At 36.9% G+C, this 25,293-nt stretch overlaps 1 protein-coding gene across 2 annotated transcripts in view; it reads right to left on the bottom strand.

Moving 5' to 3' along the window:
* The window catches only part of ELP2 (elongator acetyltransferase complex subunit 2), a 41,657-nt gene that overhangs the window by 2,523 nt on the left and 13,841 nt on the right, over nucleotides 1–25,293 (bottom strand). The window contains exons 9-21 of one of the 2 annotated variants that reach the window (XM_008578669.1): nucleotides 24,035–24,130; nucleotides 22,857–22,957; nucleotides 22,519–22,650; nucleotides 19,877–20,026; nucleotides 18,893–19,081; nucleotides 16,688–16,757; nucleotides 15,677–15,772; nucleotides 15,473–15,530; nucleotides 14,774–14,846; nucleotides 5,078–5,270; nucleotides 3,478–3,599; nucleotides 1,709–1,842; nucleotides 840–953 (exon numbers count right to left, since the gene is read on the bottom strand). In XM_008578669.1, the coding sequence (XP_008576891.1) occupies nucleotides 840–953; nucleotides 1,709–1,842; nucleotides 3,478–3,599; nucleotides 5,078–5,270; nucleotides 14,774–14,846; nucleotides 15,473–15,530; nucleotides 15,677–15,772; nucleotides 16,688–16,757; nucleotides 18,893–19,081; nucleotides 19,877–20,026; nucleotides 22,519–22,650; nucleotides 22,857–22,957; nucleotides 24,035–24,130 (1,528 nt within the window). The remainder of the gene's footprint in view (nucleotides 1–839; nucleotides 954–1,708; nucleotides 1,843–3,477; nucleotides 3,600–5,077; nucleotides 5,271–14,773; nucleotides 14,847–15,472; nucleotides 15,531–15,676; nucleotides 15,773–16,687; nucleotides 16,758–18,892; nucleotides 19,082–19,876; nucleotides 20,027–22,518; nucleotides 22,651–22,856; nucleotides 22,958–24,034; nucleotides 24,131–25,293) is intronic. The other variant, XM_008578670.1, reaches the window with a different exon arrangement.

The raw sequence follows: 25,293 nt of genomic DNA, 5'->3' as shown, positions 1-25,293 counted from the left end.
CCAAGTCAAGGGTTAAGATCCCCTTACCGGTCATCTTTAAATAAAATAAAATAAAATAAAAAATAAAAAATAATAAATTTATGGCAACGGGATTGCAACCCTCGGTGTTGTACCCGCACCTCGCTCAGCCAGTGAGCAGGAACCGGTCTGTATGTGGGATCCGAACCCTCATTGGGAGCGCCACCGCTCTCCCAAGCGGCGCGCTGTAGCAGTGCGCCACCGGGCCGGCCCGAAAGCTTAGACATTTTTGAAGAATAAAATGGGTAGAAGAAAAAGAAGAATAAAAAGGATCCCTGCTATCTAAGTGGGTGGTGGTGGGGAAGAGGGTGTAAACAGCAGGTGCTCAGGTAGCAATGGCCTGTGCCCAGGGTGTGAGGCTCAGGGAGCTCTTGCTGTGCCTGAAAGCCAGTCATGGGGCTTTGGGAGGCACCTGGCAGTTTCCTCCACTACGAGATCTGAGATGAAATGTTCAATCACAAGGACATAACTACCAAAGCACAAACTATAATATTTCAAAAAAGCACAAACATTTTGAATAAAATTTTATTAAGAATCTATTGTAGTCAAATTCTAAACCACATCATCATGAAATCACTTTTGCCTTGTTTATAAAAACAATATTATGCAAATAAGCAATTTGGTCAAACAAACTTCTAAAAACCAAGTGTAATATAGTAACAATTTCAAGAGATTACTTACAACAAGGAGGCACCACTTAGTGGTAAACACCATGAACAGAGATTTGTATCCCTCTCTGTGAAAATGTGGCATAAAATTTGCAGCTAAAAACCCCACAATTTCTATTCAATCTGATAGAAACAAAATTAGGAAGAAAATACCTTTGATTTGTTTCTACACAGCAGGTCCAGTCATTTATTTCTGGAACTTGATCAGTCTTTTTCCAGGTGTATAAGCAAATCTTCCCACACTCTAATCCTATTGCAACCACATATCTGTTTTTAAAGGAGGGGGATGACAGGGATTAATTTAGCATGGATTTGTTACCTGCATCATCACTCTAAGGTAGTTCTTCACAGTGGCCCAACTGGCCCAAGCTTACAAAGGACTCTGTTTAAAGTCATCACCCCAGGACATGTGGCATTGCTCTATTGTGTTCTCAAGGAGCTTCCTCTCTACAGAAGTACGCAAAAGTCTATCTCTGTCCTCTGCTGGCAAAGCCCATGAACCAGTATTTCCCCAGCTGGCTCCAGGAACCATTGCTCTGTTGAAGATACTTGTTACACAGAAAGCACTACAGTCCGATATTTGGTAAAATAAGAACCAAGTCGCATTCCTAATATGTCTTACCATTCTGAATCGAGTCCTATCAATTTAAAAATTCTTATGAGAAACATAAGCATTTTGGGAAAAACAGCAACTCAGAAACTAAGAGATAGATGGTATTTTCAGCACCATGCTCTAATGAGTTAGAGGCTAACCAGCCAGGCTCACTCGGGAGAGTGAGGTGCTGATAACTGGCCAGCCCTTACATTATCTTTTAATCCTTTTTTCCACAAACGTTTTGAAGTATCCTCATACAATTATTACGTGCCAGTTTAAAATAATAATAAAAGCCCAAAAAAATGCTTCTATGAAAAAAAAAAAAAAGCTAAGAGAACCCATAAATGAAATGATAAGGCTACATGCTGAGACACCAAGAGGTCCTCTTAAAGAAAAATCTAAAACTAAGCCCCACACAGAGACTGACCGTTGGGAGAGGTTAAGTGTTGGGCAAACACTGACGGCGGTCACTGCCCCACCTACGTCTAGGACTGAGGAGCAGGGGCCGATGCTGTGCTCGATGCAATCGTCACTGGAGTCGCACTCACCCCAGACAACCACCTAACACAGACAGACACACTTTGTAAAACACAATGTAAAAATACACTATAGAATTTTGATGGCATAGATAATACAAAATATTCGCTCTGGTATTTTTTAAAATGCAGCATTTACATTTGTGTGATGTCCTAGGACTTCAGAGCATTTCAAGCACCACGGAGAAGCCACAGTGTAGCAGACATGAGTCTCTGAGATCTCAACTATCTAAGTACATTGGTCCAAAGACGGACTGTCCCTGCCCACAGACCAGAGGGGTGCCAGCATGCTCTTTACATTCATAAACTGGTTCCGATCCAGTGAAATTCCATTGGACGTGTTCTAATGAAGGGGCTCATGCACCTCCCCAAGAAGTTACCACAAAATTTATGGGGACCAATCAAGTCTCTATCTCTTCCTTTTCACCACCCACTGCTTGGACAATCAACTCAGCTCTCAGGAGGACTTAACCTTGATGATACCCCTCATAAGAAACGAGGTTTCCCTGGAAGCTCACGCCTCAAGGGTCTGTGATTGGTCACAAAGAAATGGAGAGGGACATGAAGTGGACAACAGTTGCAAAATGCAGAACCAAAGCAAGACTGAGCAGAAGTAGTATGTTTCAGAGAATGTGCAGCTGCTTTGTCCACCTCAGCCCCGACATATCCCTGAGATCAGCAGCTGGTCCACCTTCTACTGTGCATGACTGCAGAGGGCAGAAGCAGTCTTGCTTTCTCAGTATCTAGAACAGCATAAGCAAACAAACACCAAGAAGTTAATAAACAGGCAAATGAACAGAAGTTTTCGTCTGAGAGAAAGATGCTTTAGAGGTTGACATTTAAGTGTTTAACCTGAGTGACACCGTGCCCATACTAACCCTCCGCTTTAGTAATTTGTACCATGTCCATGACTGGAGAGGGCAGGGAGAGAAAAGGAAATGTTAAACTGGTCTATAGGAACTACAGAAAAAGGAAAGGACACTCTAAAGAGGATGAAAAACAGAGGAAAGACCAGAGGTCAGGTGAACATTTCCCAGAGAACAAGGGTGAAGGTCTTGTTCAAGAACATATTTCTAGCTACCTTGATTTTTTTCAAAGCTTCTACCACTGAATAAAAAGGTGATAATCATTCATTATAGAAAAAATTTTTAACTCAGAAGTATGCATCATAAAAGTAGAAATTATTTTTCCCTATGCTTCCTATTCCCCTTCCTATACTCTTAGTTCTTGGTTTTGTTTTGTTTTTTTTCCCGTTTTGTCTTTTTTCGTGACCGGCAACGGATCGCAACCCTCAGTGTTGCGCCCGTACCAGACCGGGACCGGCAACGGGATCGCAACCCTCGGTGTTGCGCCCGCACCTCACTCAGCCAGTGAGCAGCCGGTCTGTACGTGGGATCCGAACCCTCGGCGGGAGCGCCGCCACGCTCCCAAGCAGCGCACTGTAGCAGTGCGCCACTGGGCCGGCCCCTAGTTCTTGGTTTTTATTCATTTCATTTGTTACTTTTCTTACACTGGGGCCATCTGATAAAGGTGATACGTCTGAAAGATCCTCTCTTCATTTTTTTGATATTTCAGAAAAATGTATTTATAGAATTTAACAAGAAAAGCCTATAAAAATATTATTTTACATTTGAAAAAAATATTGTTTTTAAAAGATTACCTTTTTGTCCCGACTCCCAGTAAAGAAATACTTGCTATCAGGACTCCAATCACAAGACCAAATAATTCTACTATGCACAGAAGTGATTTTGTTGGTGAAGGCAAAGAGACTGAAAACTGGATCTGAAAGAAATATATACACACAACTCACAAAGAAGAGAAAGCTGTTTTTTTCCACATGTTAGAAAGCTAAGTTTAAATGCTATATATATATATATACATCATGTGACTTAGTAATCAATTTATCTGCATTGACTTTTGCAACAGACTGAGGCTAGGCAACTGAACCCCTCACCAGAAGGCTGTGGGCATACAATTACTTTTCTGGTAGGAGATGCTTTTATATTGACTCTCTCTAGTAACGGATGACAAACATTTTCCATACACTCAACTAAAGGCTCAATTTATGCCTATGGAAGAAGCCTGAAGCCTCTCAATCTTACTGAGGAAGTAGCCAGATTTGCATATAAGGCTATGGAAAAAAGATTAATGTACCATTTAAACAATATTGGGGAAGAAAAAAAATAGCCTTGAAATATTTTCCTTGTAAGACTTAAATGTAAGGTAACTTCTAGCCCTTATATGAGCTAATCTAAAACAAGTATATCTTTTAATCCATAATCCATAGAGATACAACAAATTAATAAGCATTTTATAACTTTAACTTTTTAACAAGTAAACACTGCATGTTAGGAAATCACTAGTAATGCAAAAGAAAATAGTCTGTTCTAACATACAATGCTGAGTATGTTTTATAGTTCCCAGACAATCTCTAAAATACAAGGAATTAAGGGACTAGAAATATCCTAAGATCAAACTGTACGCAAGTCATATCAATGGAAAAATAAAAACAGTATTAAACAACACAAATACACTTTAAATATTCTCTAAAAATTAGCCACCAAAAGAAACTGGGAGAATAGGAATAGGCCACTGCTACACCACCACAAAGCTTTTATTCTTTTCTTTCTTTTCAATTTATGCCAGGCTCAGAGTGGAATTCGGGTACATAGGTTATCACTTTGCCTGGGGGTCATGTTTCCACCGAGGGATACCTAACACGCCCTTCCCAATGACCAAAGTGACAGGGGAGGATAGGAAAAGGCCAAGGATAATGATCCCTCTAAATTTCATAATTTAAAACATTACTATATTTATAAAATAGTTCAGAGAGAAGAAACTACTCAAGCACACGTTTTCTTAGTAGTGTCATTTTAGTAGTGTCTTCATTATTCCTGTCCCATAAAATCCTAGCTCAGAATAATGCTACTCATTGGTTTTGTGGTATTCTATAACCATATGCAAAACTTCAGCTTTCTACATACAGATTTTTGTGTTTCTTTATCTGAGACGTCTGAACGTGTGCCCTCCTGATTATACAATCACAAAGAGGTGAACCCAAAGATCACCTGCATTTAAATCTTACAAGGAAGGTCAAGTCTTCCTTAGTTATTACAGAACTTTGAAAGGCTTCATAGCGTGAGGCTGTCTGCCCTTCACCCTGCTATCTTCCTATTTCTCTTAACCCACTAGCTGCTTAATGTGGATAAAATGGACATAACTGTTTCACTAATAACCTTCCCAATCAGAAGCTGTTTTACCGAACTCAGGTGAGATTGTATCCTGCTTTTTCCACAATGACCAGGTTCGATCTCTGGAAACAGCTAGTAAGAACTTGTCATTAGGTGAGAAGGCCATCTGCGTGACAGTCAAACTGTGGAAAACTAAATTCTGCACCTGTTTCCAAGATGTAGTGTTCCAAAGAATAATAGCTGCATGCTCTTTCTTAGCTGCCTGGAGGACAGAGATAAAACAATGAAGCTATTTAAGTAGAAATAAACTGAAAGAAAAACATTTTTTAAAAGTATCTTGTTTCTGTGGGTATATTTTATGTATCTGTTTAAATGCAAAAAAAAAAAAAAAACCCCCAAAAACGTAGGAGATAACATATTACAACTAGGTCTAATCTCTGGGAAGCAGCAGAGAAGTCTAGGATTAGAAAAGACAAATTATCAGGAACTGATGCTGTAATCATAATGTTTTAACATTTTATAAGAACAATATGTGTGTATTAATTGCATAATTAACAGTTTAGAGACTTCCAATTCTGGTCAACATAAATTAACAAGGAACAGATTTACTCTCTTCTGTGAAAAAACTAAAAAAACTAGACAAAATACAGGAAACATTAGCACTCCAAAACACTAGATATCTGGTAGCAAAGGACACTGATCTCTGAGAGACCAAATGAATCTCAGAGAGAAAAGAAAAAGGAAAAAGCAAAAGAGCATTATTGAACTGTGCCAAATTTAAGTTAAACTGTAGGTCTCCAAAAGGAGAAGGAAAAGAATGCATAAAAAGATAATGGCTGAAAAATTTCCAAATTTGGTGAAAACAATAAGTTTAATAAAACCCAAGCATAAGAAACATGAAGAAAATTATAACAATAATCAAATTGTTTAAAAGCAGTGAGAAATATAAAACCATAAAAGCAGCTGGAGGAAAAAACTCCATTACAGAGGAACAAACACAAATTACAGCAGACTCCTCATCAGAAATAATGCAAGTCAAAACAAAATGAAGTAACATCTTTAACATATTAAAAAAAAAAAACTGTAAACCAAGGATGCTTTACCTACCATAAGTATCATTTAAAAATGAAGGAGAAGGGCCAGCCCGTGGCTCACCTGGGAGAGTGTGGTGCTGATAACACACCAAGGCCATGGGTTTGGATCCCTATATAGGGATGGCCGGTTAGCTCACTTGGGAGAGTGTGGTGCTAACAACACCAAGTCAAGGGTTAAGATCCCCTTACCGGTCATCTTTAAAAAAAAAAAAAAGGAGAAATAGATTTTTCAAACAGGCAAAAGTTAAAAAAAATTCATGATCAGCAGAACTGCATTAAACAAGTCAAGGGTTAAGATCCCCTTACCGGTCATCTTTAAAAAAAAAAAAAAGAAGGAGAAATAGATTTTTCAAACAGGCAAAAGTTAAAAAAAATTCATGATCAGCAGAACTGCATTACATAACATTAAGGAATGCTAAAGAACATCCTTCAGGCAGAAGGAAAATGATATCTGAGGGAAAATATTTTTCCTTAAATCTCTTTAAAAGATAACTGGGCCTGGTGAGTTAGCTCATTTGGTTAGAGCACAGTGCTATAACACCAAGGTCAAGGGTTCAGATCTCCATGCTAGCCAGCCACCAGGAAAAAAAAAAAAAAAAAACCTAAAAGATAATTGACTGCTTAAAACAAAACTAATAACAAAATATTGTGGAGTTTCTATGAAAAAGTAAAATGTAAAACAAAAATACCACAACATAGAAAGAAATGAAAGTATGCTTTTGTAAAGTTCTTAAATCTTACTTAAAGTAGGACACTATTACTTGAAGACAGACTGGTAAATCAGCATAGAACAACCAATAGAATAACACAACAAAGAGTTATATATACTAATCAAACAGAAGAAATAAGTGGAATCATAAAAAATAATCAGTTAATCCAAAAGTAAAATGGAACAAAGAACAGATGGATCAAACAAAAAACAAATAGCAAGATGACAGATTTAAATCCAACCATATCAATTATCACATTAAATGTAAATGATCTAATAAACACCCCTATAAATAAAAGACTGTCAGAATAGGTAAACAAGCAAGACCCTAACTATATGCTGTCTCTAAGAAACCCACATCAAATAAAAGGAAACAAATAGCTTAAAAATAAAATGATGGAAAAAGATGTAACTCAAGCAATACTCCAAAGAAAAGTTGGAGTGGCTATATTAACATCAAAACAGACTTTAGAACACAAAACAATATCAGAAATAAAGAGGGTCATTTTATAATCATAAACAAGTCGATTAATTGAGAAAATAATAATCATAAATCTTTATGCACCTAGCAACAGAGCTTCAAAATACATAAAGCACAAGTTTATTAAACTGCAAGGATAAGGACCAGCCCATGGCTCACTTGGGAGAGTGTGGTGCTGATAACACCAAGGCCACAGGTTCAGATCCCTATATAGGGATGGCTTATAAACAGACAAGTCCACAATTATAGTCAGAGATTTCAAAATGCCACTCTAAATAAAACTAAAAGGATAAATAAGACATGAACAATACTATCAACCAATCTGATGTAATTCATATTACAGAACACTCCACCCAACAGAAACAGAATACACATTCTTTTCAAGTGAACATGAAAATTTTCCAAGATTAAATTTCAAAGGATTCAAGTCACACTATGTTCTCTGACCATAGTGAAGTTAAATTAGAAATCAACAACAGAAAAATATCTGTTGTCAACAACAGAAAAAACATTCAGTATATGGAAAATAAATAATACATTTCAGAATAGTCCACAGGTCAAAGATGAAATCAAAAGGGAAATTCAAAAGTATTTTCAGTTGAATGAAAAGAAACACAATATATCTAAATTTTTGGAATGCTTCAGAAATATTTAGAGGGAAATTTATAGCCTAAACACTGATATTAAGAAGAAAGATCTGAAATCATTAACCTCAGCTTTAATCTTACTTATAAATTAGAAATAAAAGAGGAAATGCAATTTAAGTAGCTAGAAGGAAGGAAACAGAAACAGAGCAAAAATAAATAAAACAGAAACAAGAAAAACAACAGAGGATATTCAATAAAACCAAAAGCTGGTTCTTTAAGAATATCAATAAAATCATCAATTTACTATTCAGTTTTTAGAATGTTCCCTCCACCAAAAAAAGGGGGGGGGAGGGGGAAGTAGGAGACACAAATTGCCTATAGCAAGAATAAAAAAGGTGACATCAATCTACAGATATTAAAAGAATCATAAGGAATATTATGAATAACTTTGTGCCAGTAAATTTGACAACTCAAAGGGACAAATTCCCTGAAAGACATAAATTACCAAAGTGAAGTCAAGAAAAACTAGATAACCTAAATAGTCTTATTTATATCTATTAAAGAAATTACATATATAGACAGCCCTCTGTATCTGTGGATTCAACCAAACACAGATCAAAAATATTCAGGAAAAAAAGTGTCTGAACATGTACAGACTTCTTTGTTGTCATCATGCCCTAAATAATATAGTATAACAACTATTTATATAGCATTTACATTGTATTAGGGATTATAAGTAATTTAGAGATGATTTAAAGTATATGGGAAGAGGTACACAGGTCATATGCACATACTATGCAGTCTTATGTCAGGGACTTGAGAATCCACAAGTTTTGGTATCTGCTGGAAGTCCTGGAACCAATTCCTCACAGATAACGAGACAACTGTACAGAAAGTGCTCAACTTACGATGGCTTGACGTCATTTTTTAGACTTCACAACAGTGTGAAAACGATACACCTTCAATAGAAACTGTACTTTCGAATTCAGAATTTTGATCTTTTCCCAGACTAGCGATACTCTTCCCAGGCTGTACTATCTCTTGTGATGCTAGGCAGTGGCAGCGAGCTGCAGCTCCCAGTCAGCCATGCAATCATGAGGGTAAACAACTGATACTGTACTCCACAGTTCACTGTCTTCAATAAATTACCTGAGATATTCAACACTTTATTATAAAATAGGCTTTCTGTTATGTGATTTTACCCAACTACAGACAAATGTAAGTTTTCTATGCAAGTTTAAGGTAGGCTAGACTAAGCTATGATACTCAGTAGACTGGGTGTATTAAATGCATTTCCACTTAAAATATTTACAACTTATGATGGTTTTATCAGGACATAACCCCATTGTAAGTGGAGTAACATCTGTGGTTAAAAACCTTCCCACAATGAAAACTCCAGAATCAGTTGGCTTATTTGGAATTCTACCAAAAATTTTAAAAAGAAATAGTTTTTTTTTTTTCCTTTTTATCTTTTTTACTGACCGGTAACGGGATCGCAACCCTCGGTGTCGCGCCCACACTGCGCTCAGCCAGTGAGCGGGAACCGGTCTCCACATGGGATCCGAACCCTCGGCGGGAGCGCCACCGCACTCCCAAGCAGCACACTCTCCAGTGTGCCACCGGGCCGGCCCAAAAAAGAAATATTGTTAATTCTACAAAAACTATTCCAGTAAACTGCAGAGGAGGAGATACTTCTGTAGTGGATTGAATGTCCCCCAAAACTCACTGAAGCTTGAATTGAATCATAACCCCCAAGTTTTATGTATTAGAAACTTGGTCCCCACTGTGACTGTTAAGAGGGTGGGAAATACTATTACAGTAATTGAAAGGTATAGCCTTGAAGATGTGATTAGATTGTAGGACCTTGCCACAGTAAGCAGATTAAAAATGGTGTGGTTCTGAGGGCTTTAAAAGAAGAGGATAAGAATTACATTAAGTGGAACAAGTCAGGCAAGTCAGGCACAGAAAGAGAAATATCACATGTTCTCACTTATTTGTGGGAGCTAAAAATAAATAAATAAATTCACACACACACACACACACACACACACACACACACACACACACAACCAGGGGGGAGAAGAAGACATAACAATTACAATTCCTTGATTTGACATGACAAGCATACAGAAAGGACATTGTTGAGTGGGAGGGGGGAGAGGGAGGAGGGAGGGAGGTTTCGGTAATGGGCCACAATAATCAACCACATTGTATATCGACAAAAAAAAAAAAAAAAAACACAATAAAAAAAAAGAAGAGGATAGTCTGTCTTTCTCTCTCTCTGCTTCCATTATCTTGCAATGGGAGACCCCTGGGTCACTGTCACCACCATCAGATGGCTTCCCAGCTTCAGACACTGTAAGCAATAAATTTTGTTTTCCTTATATATCACCCAGTTTCAAGTATTTTGTTATAAGCAACACAAACAGACGAATACAACCTCTATGAGGATAGTATTACTGACACCAAAACCAGATAAAACCATTATGAGGGGAAAAAACTACAGAGCAATATTCCTCACAAACTATATGTAAAAGTTCTTAAAATTTTAGCAAATTGTTTGGTTCCAGGAATGTAAAGTTGTTTTATGTGAAAACTCAATGTAATACAATATATTAATAAACAAAAAAGGAGGTAGACCAAAAAAAAAAGGTTTGACAAAAATCTAACATCCATTCCTGATAAAAAAAGACTTTCAGAAAACTAGGAACTGCAGGGAACTTCTGTAAGCAGATAATGAAGAGCTACAGAAAAGCTATAGCAACATCATTCTTAATGGACAGACTGAGTGTTTTGTTCCTGATATGAGGACCAAGGTGAAGATTTATGCTGTCACCACTTCTATTCAACATTAAGACACCAAGGGGCTGGGTGATTAGCTCAGTTGGTTAGAGCAGCACAGTGTTATAACACCAATGTCAACGGTTTGGATCCCCTTACTGGGCAGTTGCCAAAAAAAGCTCAAAAAACAAAAAAAATTAAGATACCCATATGGGAAAAGAAGAAATAAAACTTTCCTTATTCAGAGGCAACACAAGCACCTATGCAGAAAATCCTATGATATCTACAATAAAGCTACTGGAACTCATAAATGAGTTCAGCAAAATTTCAGGATACAAGACAATATACAAAAAGCACCCCTGTATTTCCATACATAGGCTATGAATAGTCATATAAAAATAAATGAAATAAGAATAAATCTGACAAAATATGTACAAGGCTTCACACTGAAAATTACAAAATATTCCTAATAATGATAAGATGTTAAGACTGGGAAAAACTGGGTGAGGAGTACATGGGTATTCTAGATACTAATTTCTAATTTTTCTTTACATCTAAAATTATTCCAGAATAAAAGTTTTTTTTTTTAAACAGATTATTCCTGAGCAGAATTAAAGACCTACATAAATGAAAAGCATACTGCATTCACATGTTAAAATACTCAATATTGTTAAAATTTTCCCCAAAGAGATTTATAAATTTGATGCAATCCCCATCAAAATTCCTGCAGGTATTTTCTGTAGAAAGTCAAGCTGATTCTAAAATGCAAAGTAAAGGACCTAGAATAGCCAAAAAGAAGTTGAAAAGTAAAAAAAAAAGCTGGAAGACAATTACTTCCTAATTTCAATGTCTTATCATAAACTATAGTTACTAAGAGAGCATGGTATTGGTATTGCTTTGCCTCCCACGGATTTGTTATTCCTTTTCCCCTGGGTGATGGAGCGGCCAAAGATTATTAAAAGCCCATCTCTTCCGAGCAGTGAGAAGCCCCTCAAGGGGTTAATCTCCCAGAACCCTCAAAAGACAGGCATTCCTTCCATTTTGGAAATTAACCATGAATTGGGGTTTTCTTCCCACATTTATTCTCCAGACCAGGAAGTTACAGGAAGAGTTACATCAGTGGGGTTTTTGCTATGTGTAGTTTAACAAGTTTAACAATAGAAGCTGGTAACATTCAATGAGACAAGCAAGGTGACATTCCATAATGCGATTTGCAAGACGTTAAGTCGATCCACCAACAAAAGCTTGATTTTAGCAAACATTCTCTTCTTACAGCAATTTCCCAGTATCTTTACATATCAATCAGTAACCTGTCTATCTTTGAGCCAGCAACCTTGCTGTGTTACAATTCTTTATCTTACAACAGAGACTACAGCCTGGGGAAAATTTCCTGTCTTTTACAAAGTTAACATTTTGAACTGCAAGGCTTTGGAAAACCAGGCCTTGTGATATATATTTGCTTTATGTATACTCCACATATTGGCATCATGCCAAAAAAGATCAATGGAACAGAACAGAGCCTAGAAATAGACCCATACATATATGGACAGCTGACTTTTGACAAAGGTGCAAAGGAACACTCTCTTCAACAAATGGTGCTTCAACAACTGGACTTCCACATGAGAGAATCAACTTTAATCTATATTCCACGCTAAATACAAGAATTAATTTTAAAATGTATCTATAGGTCTAAATGTAAAACTGTAAAACTCCTAGAACAAACATAGCAGAAAACCTTTGTGACTTTGAGTTAGGCAAAGATTTCTTAGATACAACACAAAAGACACAACCCAATACCAAAGAAATTGATAAACTGAACTTCACCAAAACATAAAACTCCTGCTCTTTGAAAGACACTGTTAAGAGAATGAAATGAAAAGCCACTGGGAAAAATTATCTACATAGCACATATCTGATAAAGTTGTATCCACAGTATATAAAGAACTTTTCAAAACTCAGTAATCAGAAAACAATCCAATAAAGGAATGGGCAAAACTTTTGAATAGATAAATTTCACCAAAGATATATGGATGGAAAATTAGTATACAAAAAGATGCTCAACATCAGCAGTGACTAGAGAAATGCAAATTATAGCCACAAAGTGCTATTACACACCTACTAGAACGGTTAAAGTTAAAAAGACTGACCATACCAAGTACTAATGAAAGTATAAGGCAACTGGATATCTAATACACTGCTGGTAGGGTTGTAAAATGTATAACTACTTTGGAAAATAGTTTGGCAGTGTCTTAAAATTTAAATATGTATCTACCATTTCATCCAGCAATTTCACTCATAGGTATATACTCAAGACAAATGAAAGCCTTTATTCATGCAAAGATTACATATAAATGTTCATAACTGCTTTATTGGTAAAAGCCAAATATTGGAAAACAATCCAAATGTCCATTAATAAGTGAATGGATCAACAATTTATGGTACATTTGTACAAGGGAAAACTACTCAGCAATAAGAAGGAATGAACTATCAATACATGCAATAACATGGATGAAGCTCAAATACTCAATTATTTTTTAATTTTTATTTATTTTATTTTTTAAAAGATGACCGGTAAGGGGATCTTAACCCTTGGCTTGGTGTTGTCAGCACCACCCTCACCCAGTGAGCTAACCGGCCATCCCTATATGGGATCCAAACCCGCGGCCTTGGTGTTATCAGCACCACACTCTCCCGAGTGAGCCACGGGCCGGCCCTCAAATACTCAATTATGATGAATAAAAGAAGTCAGACCAAAAGTAGAGTGCATACTATATTATTCCATTTATATAAAATTATAGAAAAAAAAAGCACCTATAGTGGTTTCCAAAAAATGGAGGCAGGAGGGGGTAGGGAGGGGGCAGGAAAGAGGAGCTACCAAGGGGCAAAGGAAATTTTGGAGTTGATGGATATGTTCATTATCCTGATTGTAGTGATGATTTTACACAGGTATAAACATGTTAAAAATTACCCAATTGTTCACATTAAACATGCAATTTATTGTATGCTAATGACACCTAAATAAAGCTGTTAAGGGGCCAGCCAGTGGCTCACTTGGGAAAGTGTGGTGCTGACAACACCAAGTCAAGGGTTAAGATCCCCTTACTGGTCATCTTTAAAAAAAAAAAAGAAAAGCTGTTAAAAAAAATGTTAGTTTAAAAGAAAGATGCACATACTTGCTACAAGTGAGCCAACTTGAAAAGTGAAAAATAATCAAATAAACGACTGACACTGCCCTAAGCTAAAAACAAATTAGCATGTTAGTAGAAGCACAGCCACAAGAGGACTAAGCCCCATTCTTCTCAAAGGACCCTATATAGAAAGAAGTACTCTCAGTATCATCCTCACAGAATGGACAAGTGGGGGCTAGGGGAATGTAGTACGGGGAACACAGCTATATTTCTTATGTCTCTAAATGTAGATCAGTGGCAAGAATCCACAGCAAAAGCAGGGACACAGGAGCCCATCCAAGCGGGAAGCTCTCCTTACCATATTTAAAACAAGTAAATAAATTTTAGAAAATGTGGAGGAATGTGTAGTTTCCAGAGCCTTCAGACAATCCTCCCTAAATATGGATAAATACTGAATCATGAGTTCCAGATCATCCTCCTCAGCAACTGCAGAAGTCCACTATTCTGCGGTACCATGTGCTGTGGTGGCTAACTTAATCTGCCATCACCCTGCTTCACCTTGTCATGGGCTAAGGGACTCCATTCACTTAGGACACTGCCAAGAGTGACCTCAAAAAAAAAGTCTGATGGAATTCACTCCAGGCTTCACCTTCTCATTCCTGTTTCCAGCACTCTAGTTACTTAAAATTACCACATTTTTAGGTATTGTTTTAAGATACCTGATTAAATCATTCTGCGCAGGGGGTATAAATCAGCTCAAACCAAGTATTTAAGAACAAAAATGTGCAGCTGAAATAGATTTAAAATGCAACTGCAAGCTTTTGAAGGGACAAAAGGAAAAGAGAAATTGAGAAAGTAAGATTCAGAAAAAGCAGGCACCAGCAGCCTTTCATGTAGAGTTCTGCCTAAATCACTACCAAACTTGCAGGAGCCTGATGACCCAAATAACCTGTGACTGAGGAGAATCAAAAGTAAATTTCCCTACCTTACATGCTGAGGCAAGCAGAGTCTTTGAATTGTTACAAGCAACACAAAATATTTCATAACCATGTCCATATCTAAAATTTAAAAAGAGAAAATGTACAACCTCTATATTAGTAAATGCACCTATTCTCATGCTGCAAATTTTAAAAAGCGAAAAGAATAACATCAATCTCTCCAGCTAACATACTACTCTTTTAAGGAACATTACATTTTTGTCTAGGCAAATATCTGGGGAAAAAACAGGGAGACTGGAGAAAAATGTCAGCTTACTAGAAGTGATGTAATTCATTCAAACAATAAGATTATCATACAAATCTTCACCTCCTACCCCATCCAGTCAGTACAACAAACAATAAACCATGGAAAGGTTCTGATAGGCAACCATCAAAGACAAAATGACCAGTTAGAATAACTAAACTTAAAAGTCTTCTTAAAAAAGGAAAATTTTATATTGTTATGCCCCTCTAACTTCAAAAATTAAGATCAATAAACAAACTTAATAAATATAATAAACAGTAATATAAAAGTCAAAATGATGCTTGATTCTCACCCCTTGTGGAAAGCCACTAAAAGATTTATAGAGCAGGAAGAAAAATGTACGTAGCAGGGAGGCAAAGGAGAAACTCAAGTTTTTTTTTGCGGGGGGGGAGTTCAAGTTATGACAAAATCAGACCAAAGAGCTAAGTACAGTTTAACTTACAGTTTTTGAACTTCAGGCCACAAAGTATTCTGCAGAAGATGATCCTCAGTGGGAGGTTCTACAACAAATTTATAGTATTATAATTATTTTTGCTATTTTCATCCAAATAAAAGAGTGAATTCTATAGCACTTATTTTGGTCAGCAGCCAGATAGCACACTGTGTATTAGCAGTTTTAGTAAATCATATATCTGCCATTTCTTACCAGTAAGTATGGAAGGTTGAAAGGCCACCTGGTGATACTCAAAACCAGTACTAATTAACAGCTCCTCTTCATCAGAAGGCTGAGAAGCTATATCTCCTAGTTTAAAGAAACACATTAACATCATGAATATTGTCACTATCTTTATATCTCCTATACTTGACTTAATATTAAGGCCACCAGTTAAAAAACAGTGGCAGTCCAAAGTGGTATAATTCGGGCCGGCCCGTGGCTCACTCGGTAGAGTGTGGTGCTAATAACACCAAGGCCCCGGGTTCGGATCCCACATAGGGATGGCCGGTTCGCTCACTGGCTGAGCGTGTTGCTGACAACACCAAGTCAAGGGTTAAGATCCCCTTACCGGTCATCTTTAAAAAAAAAAAAAGACAAAGTGGTATAATTCAAAGCTGTCTCCACGTGATTCCAAAGCCAAGGATATTTCCACTACTCCAGTATTTTCCAAATGTGTTCCTTGGAGCACTGATTAATTACATAAAGATTTCACTTTCTTTGACTTAACACTTCCCAAACCGTTTAAACTATGCAACAGATTCCTTAGGTTACCCACCTAAGTTAACATCTGTCGTCAATGAAATATACTGTGAAAGTGTGTACACGGAGTACTTCTCACATGAAATATTTGATGGACTAGACACATGTATTGTGACTTAAAAAAAAAATCAGCTGTAACATTAGGTATACATTATACAAATGTGTAACTAGGTTTTTTTTTTTTTCCCCTTTTTGTCTTTTTTCGTGACCGGCAACGGATCGCAACCCTCAGTGTCGCGCCCGGACCGGACCGGGACGGGCAACGGGATCCAACCCTCGGTGTTGCTCCCGCACCTCGCTCAGCCAGTGAGCGGCCGGTCTGTATGTGGGATCCGAACCCTCGGCGGGAGTGCCGCCACGCTTCCCAAGCGGCGCACTGTAGCAGTGCGCCACCGGGCCGGCCCCGTAACTAGGTTTTAAGAATGACTATGGATTTGATAATTTTAGACACTAAATCCTTACCTTGAAATACAGCTTTATTTGATAATCCCAGTGCAGGGACAGTAGCTCCTTCTGGAAGATCACTGTCTTGCTGGAATAAAAAATATGATGTATAAGTTCTAAACACTAAAGGTTACTGTTACCTCAAGCACTACCAAAAGTTGTGCTCACAAATGCTGAGAAACAGTTTACAGACTATCTTGTGTGGATGTCTGCCCACACCTCTACTTCTTGAACCAACAGATGCAATGTTAAGCCCTACCTAGCCCACATCCGCACCCAAACCATAAAGTCAGGCATCCTGTCATCCATTAGAGCTCATCCAACCCTAACATCTCAGTGGGTTTCAGGTTATGACAAGGAATGCAATGGGCTAAAAATGGAAAGCCCAGAGCTCTATTTCCAAGACAGTCTCACAAGCACATCCCTGATGCTCATGTAAACACATATGTCTCCCATAAAGGCACAATCATAGTATTTCTATTAAACATATTTAAATAACTAAATATTTTAAAACTTTGTAAGAGTGCCATTTGAAGAGGCAATAATCTGCTTAGACTCTGCCATTTATATCAATCAAATTATTACACATGAATCTACAGGCTATCCATCAAAACTGGCACATGCCCGTATGCTAAGAGTGATTCTCACAATTTAGACTTCAATACAGGGGCTGGAACTAGACACAAAAATGAGCGACAAGAATGTTAACCACCATGAAGAATGGCTACCCAGGACATAAGAAACTGCATTCCTTATCTCAGAAACCAATAAAGATAAAATGCATGGAAAAGAGCAGTAAGAAGCATTCCTACCTACCTATTCCAACATTTAATATGGGAGGAAAATCCAAAAGAGGGCAATAAGCTTTCTAGTCTACAGGATGCCTGTATCTTAGGACACGGAGCTGAGTATACCTGAGAACAAGTTTCTCATGGAATCCTAAAACCCCATTTCAATCCCTAGAACTCAAGAGATCCTAACACTAACTGCTCTCCCACCTCCATATGTTTAGCTCTATATGAGGGTACTTCAAAAGTTTGTGGAAAAATAGAATTGAAAGATAACATTAATCTTTCCGTGAATTTTTTGAAGTACCCTCACATAATAGTCACAATTGAGACCTCCTTTTGATCTCATTCCCATTGTCGAATATTATTAGAAACAGCAGAACAGAATCTTAAATCCTCTTCACATCATCAAGAAACCCTGTGGCATGGAGTGCTGAGTATACACTCCAGGAAATTTAGTTGGGCACTCAGTTCAAGTGACTGTCACTTTCTTCTCCAGTCTTACCCAGACTGGTGCTGGTTTCTCTCTACCGTCACAGTCTCTGAGCTCCCAGATAACTTTGTGTTCCAAAATGCTTTTAATCACTTCCTTTATGTAGGGGCCTCCAATAGTACTCCACAGTCTGAATTGTGCCTGCCTCTCAAGAGACTCCACCACTTGACTTTCCCCCACCCTCTCCATTTCCCTCTATACTGTTTTCATTCCAACAGTACCCCAGCAGCTCTGGCCATCCTTCTTCTCTCTCCCTCCTTCTGCCTATCAAAGTGCATGGATCCTTGTCAAGCTCAGAACCGAATTTGTCACCCAACTCAAGTAGAGGACTGAATGATATGCCCTTCTGTGTAACATAACTATCTTCCTACTGAATTTCCCCTTCTTCAAAATTAGTTATTTTTATAATCCATGTATTTTTATAAGTAGCTCAAATCTTTTGAAGGATAGTATAAACATAAAAATTTCCTCTTCCAAAACCTAAGTGAAGTTCCATTAAACCTGTTCTCATGACTCTAATAGAGACCACCTTCTATAAAACTTACTTTAGTACCAAAAAATTTAGCAATTAACTAGAATCATCTAATAATTGCAAATACATTAGTTTCACTGTCCCCTGCCCCTACACTATAGCTACATAGTAATATCCTTGAAAATGGGACCTAACTTTTATATTTTGTTTTATTCTTGGTACCTAACAGTTATAATACTTAAAATACTACAATGCTACTTTCAGTGTTTTCAGCTCATTTCTTACACAAAATTTCTGGTTTTAATATTTAAATCACTACACGCCAGAGTGCGCACAAAAGTTTGTCAAACCAATAAAAACAACTGACTTCCTTTCTACCCATGATACTCCATTTATAGCCTAAAGCAAAATTTTTTTAATTGAAAATGAAGTGACTAGATTAAAGTAAAACATTTAGAGGAATACTCAACATTACAAAGCACATGATTCAGTGATTGTCCTGTAATGGCACAAAAATTTTCCACAAAATTCCGAGGTGCAGAAAAAACACGAAGAACTTTTTCATCTGCTCCAGATACAAACTGAAACCGATTAATCATTGCCAAACATTTCAGGTCATATCCATGTATCTGAGGCCTTGCAATTTCGTGCCAAGTCACCTGGTATTAAAATAGGATAAACAAAAATGACCATACATTTCAAAAACCAGATTGTTTTTCAACAAGAAAAATATTAGATGCAAAATTAGTACTATGCCATGGGGCAGATTCAGTCATGAAAAAACAACTGAGCAGTACTATTAACAAATCACTAAGAGCCACAGAAAACCGCTCCAAATCATTTGACTAATTTTTTTAATTGACTATAACTGTTGCTCCCAAAGTTCTCAACTCCATTCATTTGAATCTATCATGTATTTCTGAAGCAGTAGTATCAGTGGTAAACTTAATTAGCCCTCATGAACTGACCCATAGTCACTTCAATGGCTTACAGTGGTAAAGTTTTATTGCAATTATTTGAGCTCAGGGCCAAGACTGAAAATTTTCTTGAATAAGAACTGCCCTCAACCACTATTATCTAACACTATATAATTAGAAATTAGTTTTTACTGTAGACTTGATAATGCTTCCTAATGAAAAACTTAAATTACAACACAAAACAGAACTTCTACGAGAAATTAATGTAAATGTGTTGACAACAATGGAATTGTTTTGACAGTGGCTATATATACCATTTTGCATTCCCACCAGCAATGTGTGAAAGTTCCAGTCACTCTCAACCTTACCAGGACTTGCTATTGTCAGTATTTTTACATTAGCCATTCTAGGGGGTGTGTAGTGGCATCTCATCAAGGTTTTATTTTGCATTTTCCTAATGGCTAACAATGTTGCCCCACTTCTCATGTGCTCATGGCTGTTTTTAAACTGGATCAGCCAATTAGTAAGACACTGTACCTGTGAATGGTCTTTTCTCTTCCATGGAGCAAAAAGTCGAGTTGTCTGATCAGTACCAACAGTGATGATAAATTCTCCTTCTGGATCCCACATTAGGTCTTGGACACCATCAAAGTGTCCTGAAACGACAATCTCCGGAGTCCACTCTCTCTGCAATAAAAGTGCTCATGACACATTTCAAAATAATCAAAGACCACCACCAATCAAAGTAAAGCACTCATGTCTGTTAATGGAAAAGATTGAAGCCCCCTAGCAAGGTGAAAGGCTATGTATACAAGATGGAATCATAAAATCTGAGTATCTGCTTTTCCAATCAAACATATTCGAACTTAGTCATTCAAATGTAATGTTGTAACCTTCAAGCAGTAACCTCGGGAAATTTCATTCCATTCGTCATTTACTGGATGCCTCCTAGAAGCCAGACACTACTTAACCTTCCTGTGCGTCAATTAACTCTTCTACAAAATAAGTATTATAATAATAGCACCTAACACATAGGGTCATACAGGGAATTAAATGAGTTTATCTCTGTAAGGTACGAAGAACAATGCTGGCACATACTACATACTATGTGAATATTTGTTAAAGGAAGAGTATTGGGTAAAATTAGTGAGGAGAGTCTGAGTGTGTATCTGATGACTTTCTTTAGTAAGTAAAAGGAATTGCAGGTGTAGAGGACAGAAAGATTCATCAAACCTAGTTGGTCCATCTACTGAGGAGCCTGTAGCAGCAACCATGTAAACAAATAATGACAACAAAATAAAGAAAATGTCAATGCCTGGTCCGCAGAGCATCTTTCTGAACAGATCACGTGGTGAAGGCTACAACAAAGAAATGATATTAATTTCTTCTGTGACACAAAACTGATTCTGAAGTTAGCACTCATGGTAGTTTCCAAAAAGTTTTGAGCAAGAGACAGCACTTCTGGATGAACAGTACAGTTTTCCGCACTAACAGTCATAAAAGGCAAACTTGTTTTTCTTTTTAAAGCATCACCCTTGATTGTAACAAATGTACCACTCTGGTGTGGGATGTTGACACTGGAGGAGACAGTGTTTTTGTGGGGGCAGGGATATGTGGGAATGTGTTGAACTTTCTGTTCAATTTTGCTGTTAACCTAAAATTGCTCTTTAAGCATCACCCTTGATTGTAACAAATGTACCACTCTGGTGTGGGATGTTGACACTGGAGGAGGCAGTGTTTTTGTGGGGGCAGGGATATGTGGGAATGTGTTGAACTTTCTGTTCAATTTTGCTGTTAACCTAAAATTGCTCTTTAAAAAAGTCTATTTAAAAAACAAATCATCCTCAATGCTTGGTAAAGTAGCTATTATAAATCTAAAGTCAAATGATAAGCACAAGTAGAGTGAAATTTTGGCTTCTAATTTGGGTTCATTATTCATCTGATGCTTTTTTCTATAAAGGTTCTCAGAGACCAGCTAAGAATCAAACTAAATTTATCCTAAAAGATACTTTTTATTTTAAAAGGGTCATAGCTGATGATTCACTGGTTCATTTAATAATGGAAACAATCTTGAAGGTCAACTCCAAATGGAGGATACAAGAGAAAGAGTAAATCACTCAATGTATCGAAAAGTCAAAACCTCATAGGTGACAGAACTATTACAAAGCCCACAAACAAAAGGTTATGCAAAGCCATCAATTTTTACTTTATAAAGGGAATTGTCAAAAGCACATTCAGAATCTGCTAAACTCACATTTCACTAATGTTATTTCTTTCAATTATTTACTTAACTTAAAATACACTCTAAAATATCCAGTATGTAATAGGCGCTGTTTCTTATACTCTACAAATATTAACTCCATTTAAACACCATAAAAACCCTATAAATAGGTGCTATCTCTATCCACATTTTACAGATGAGGAACCTGAGACAGAGATTAAATAATGTGCTCAAGGACACAGCTGGTAATTGGTAGGCATCAAGATCTGAATCCAGGCCATCAAGCTCCAGGACCTATGCTCTTAGCCACTACGTTCCTGCTATCTAATTTCCCCAAACCCAAAGCAACAGATCAGAAGCAAATTATAAAGTATGAGAAGGAATGCTGCAGAGAGACAGCTACATGTCAGAAACCAAAAATTATAATATCTAAAAGACCAATATTTGGAGGGCCATTTACAATTACACATATCAACACCCCTGACAGCATCAATATATTCCATCACAAAATAACATGTGCTCCTAATACTTATTGATTGAATGTCCATTCACTCATTCATTATTTATGGAGTACCTGGCGGTCCAACAATAAAACATCCAATTATATCATCCTTTACAAGAAGACAGGAAAGTTAAACATTTTAGGAAAACTACCAATGAAAAAATTATATAGCTTAAGGGGATACAGTTCACTTATGTAAAAAATTTACCTATAGGCAATTTTCAACAATTCTCAACAATGCTGTACCAATAAGTACTTTTTTTACTAGAAAAGCACGAGTTTCTTACCTAGTATAACTACAGTATAATGTCTACAGAAAGAAATATCACTTGAACTTAAATACCTCTACTATGTTTCTGTACAGTGTTATAAGTAAAATAACACTATTTAGCTGGATTTCATTTACGATTCACTCCATTTGATCAGAAATACTTTATTTAACAGTGTTTTTCTTACTGGGTTAGCTGCATTCTGTTTCCAAAGGTGCAATGCTCCATGGAAAGCATGAGCGACGATCATGGAGCCATCTTCATTGAACTGGCAATCATAAAATCCCAGAGTATTCCCACCTACTTCACCTACTCGAACCTATGCAATAAGAGACAGAAAATAATTCTCAATGAGTAGTCTACATTTCTCACAATGGAAACCAATGTTTCCAAGGATTGTTAAATTCCCACTCATTTAACAAATACAAAGGGTGAATAACTGCAGCTCTAGGAATACAGACTCAAGATTGAAATAGACGATTTACAAAACCCAATTTCTTATTCCTTAAACATCCACATTTTTACCTGTTCTAGCCAAACTCCTGACTCTTCATCAGGAGCCCAGAGAATCATAGTTTTATCCATTGAGGCAGACAACAATCTCATTGGCTGCTGTAGAACACCATCTAAAGAATAAAAACTAATATCTTTAGGTCATCGACAAGCATCATATTTGTAGATTACCAGAAAAAAAAATCAACAGGGGTACTACAAGAACACTCACTGCAGCATTGTTTGTAATAGCAAAAACTGGCAAACACAAATGTCTACCATTAGAAGAACAGATAAGTTTTGGTATATTCAGACAATGGAATATTATAATGCAATAAAAGTAAGTAAACTACAGCCACACGAATCAACATGGGTACATCTCCAAAACACATTAAGCTAAAAAGGCAAGTTGTCAAAGGATAAATATATATTGACATCAAGCTTTAATAGGTTTCAAACAAAACTGTTTATAGCTATACAAATGTGTAATAAAAATATAAAAACATACATGGGAATGATATGCACTGAATTTAGTACTGTAGTTACTTCTAGGGAAGGATGGAAGGGAAAGGCTCAGGAAAGAATATGCAGGGGTCCTTAGTCTCTATAATGTCTCATTTACTTGTTTTTGTAATTGTAGCAAATATGGCATAAAGTAAGAGTAGAATAGTGGTTACCTGAGCATTAACGATTGCTATTCTTGTCTTAGGGAAGTGATTGGGGAAAGAATGTGAGGCTATCCCTTGCTCAGCTCTATACGCAAGCACCAGCTTCGGCATGCACAGAACTGTCACTTCATAAATGGAGGTTAAGAGCAAAGAAAGAAAGGGCAGGAGTCTTCTTTTTCATAAATAACATATCTCAGTATTACAACTATGTATACAACGGGTAAAGTTTCCAGTAAAGTTGGCTTGAAAGTCAATATTTCTTAAATCCCATAATGACCTGGTGGAAACTCTTCACAGAAAAAGCTAATGGGGGTGTGGTGGTTTCAGCAACATGGCAGGAATCATACATTTCCAACTTAAGAGTGCAATCTTCAACAGAATTTAGTGTCTAAGAGTCCGGGAATGTAGTACTACACTTTGCCTACTTGAAAATGCCTTGTATTTGAGAATTCTAATCAGACTCAAAAATATACACTTCAACTGGTCAGCTAAAACTCTGTGAGATTTAACTGAAATGAGAAATGTGTTTGTTTTTCTTTTTACCTTTGTAAAATGAAGGCTGCCAATGAACTGCATTTACCCAGTTTTCATGACCAGCTAGCACAGTTTCCAGAGTAACTGCAAATGTTATTTTGACATCTATAACAAAAGCAATAAAGGTATTCTGTCCTCAAAGCTCTTCTAAAAAGAACATTTTCATAAACAAGTCAGTTTGCAATTAAAAAAAAAAAAAAAAAAAAAAAAAGGAACAGAACATGACAGTTGAGATCCAACCAAAAAAACATGCATTCACAATTTAATTAACTTCACCCATTGCTCAAAATTACAAAAGAAAAAGTTCTCAAGATAATGTTTTCCATATTTTTCTCTATCTGGTCATAAATAAATATTAAGGAACATGTTCAAGTTTTTAAATTTTCTGGGACAGCTACTGTTATATTGCAATTAAAAAGCAAGAATAGACATACTAGCCTCCTTGCTGTACTCACTCATTATCAGAATATAACAGCTTAAAATACCTTTTAAGAAACCTTAAGATAAATGCAGAAATAAAGAAAAATATATCAGTACTTTGACCATTCAAATAAAATAAAAATATCACAAAAAATTATTCATATTTGGCTATAGCTACTGATAATATGCTGGCTATAGTATTTCTTGATTCTCTCCATAAAACTATGTTACCAAAATCTCAACTCTAATGGGCTTTATAACTAACAGTAATAACGAAAAATAGTATACCTGGGTAAACAGTGCTCACTGAGGACTAACTTTATAATTTACATACATCTCCAAAAATACCTTATTCAAATACAACTTTCCAAGAGGATCTACCATGCAGGGATACTGTCCTAATGCCAGACAATAAGGAAATTAAAATTACTACTAAAATGTAAGGATTTAGCTTGTCTCTTATGAAAATTCTCCAATGAAAGTATGGATAATTCACATTATTCCTTTAGGTCTTCCTATGTTAAAAGCTGCCGGCCGACCCCGTGGCGCACTAGGGAGAGTGTGGTGCTGGAAGCGCAGCGACGCTCCCGCCGCGGGTTCGGATTCTATATAGTGATGGCCAGTTGCGATCCCCTTACCGGTCACGAAAAAGACAAAAAAAAAAAAGCTGCAAAATTTAGTAACAATTTATTGAAAACATTATTTTCAGCAATTTTTTTTTTTTTTTTGTCTTTTTCCGTGTCTGGCAACGGATCGCAACCCTCAGTGTCGCCCCCGTACCGGACCGGGACCAGCAACGGGATCACAACCCTCGGTGTTGCCCCCGCGCCTCGCTCAGCTAGTGAGCG

The sequence above is a fragment of the Galeopterus variegatus genome, unplaced genomic scaffold (genome assembly GCF_000696425.1).
Source record: "Galeopterus variegatus unplaced genomic scaffold, G_variegatus-3.0.2 Scaffold1738, whole genome shotgun sequence".
Taxonomy (NCBI): domain Eukaryota; kingdom Metazoa; phylum Chordata; class Mammalia; order Dermoptera; family Cynocephalidae; genus Galeopterus; species Galeopterus variegatus.
This window is presented reverse-complemented; position numbering and strand designations above follow the sequence as displayed.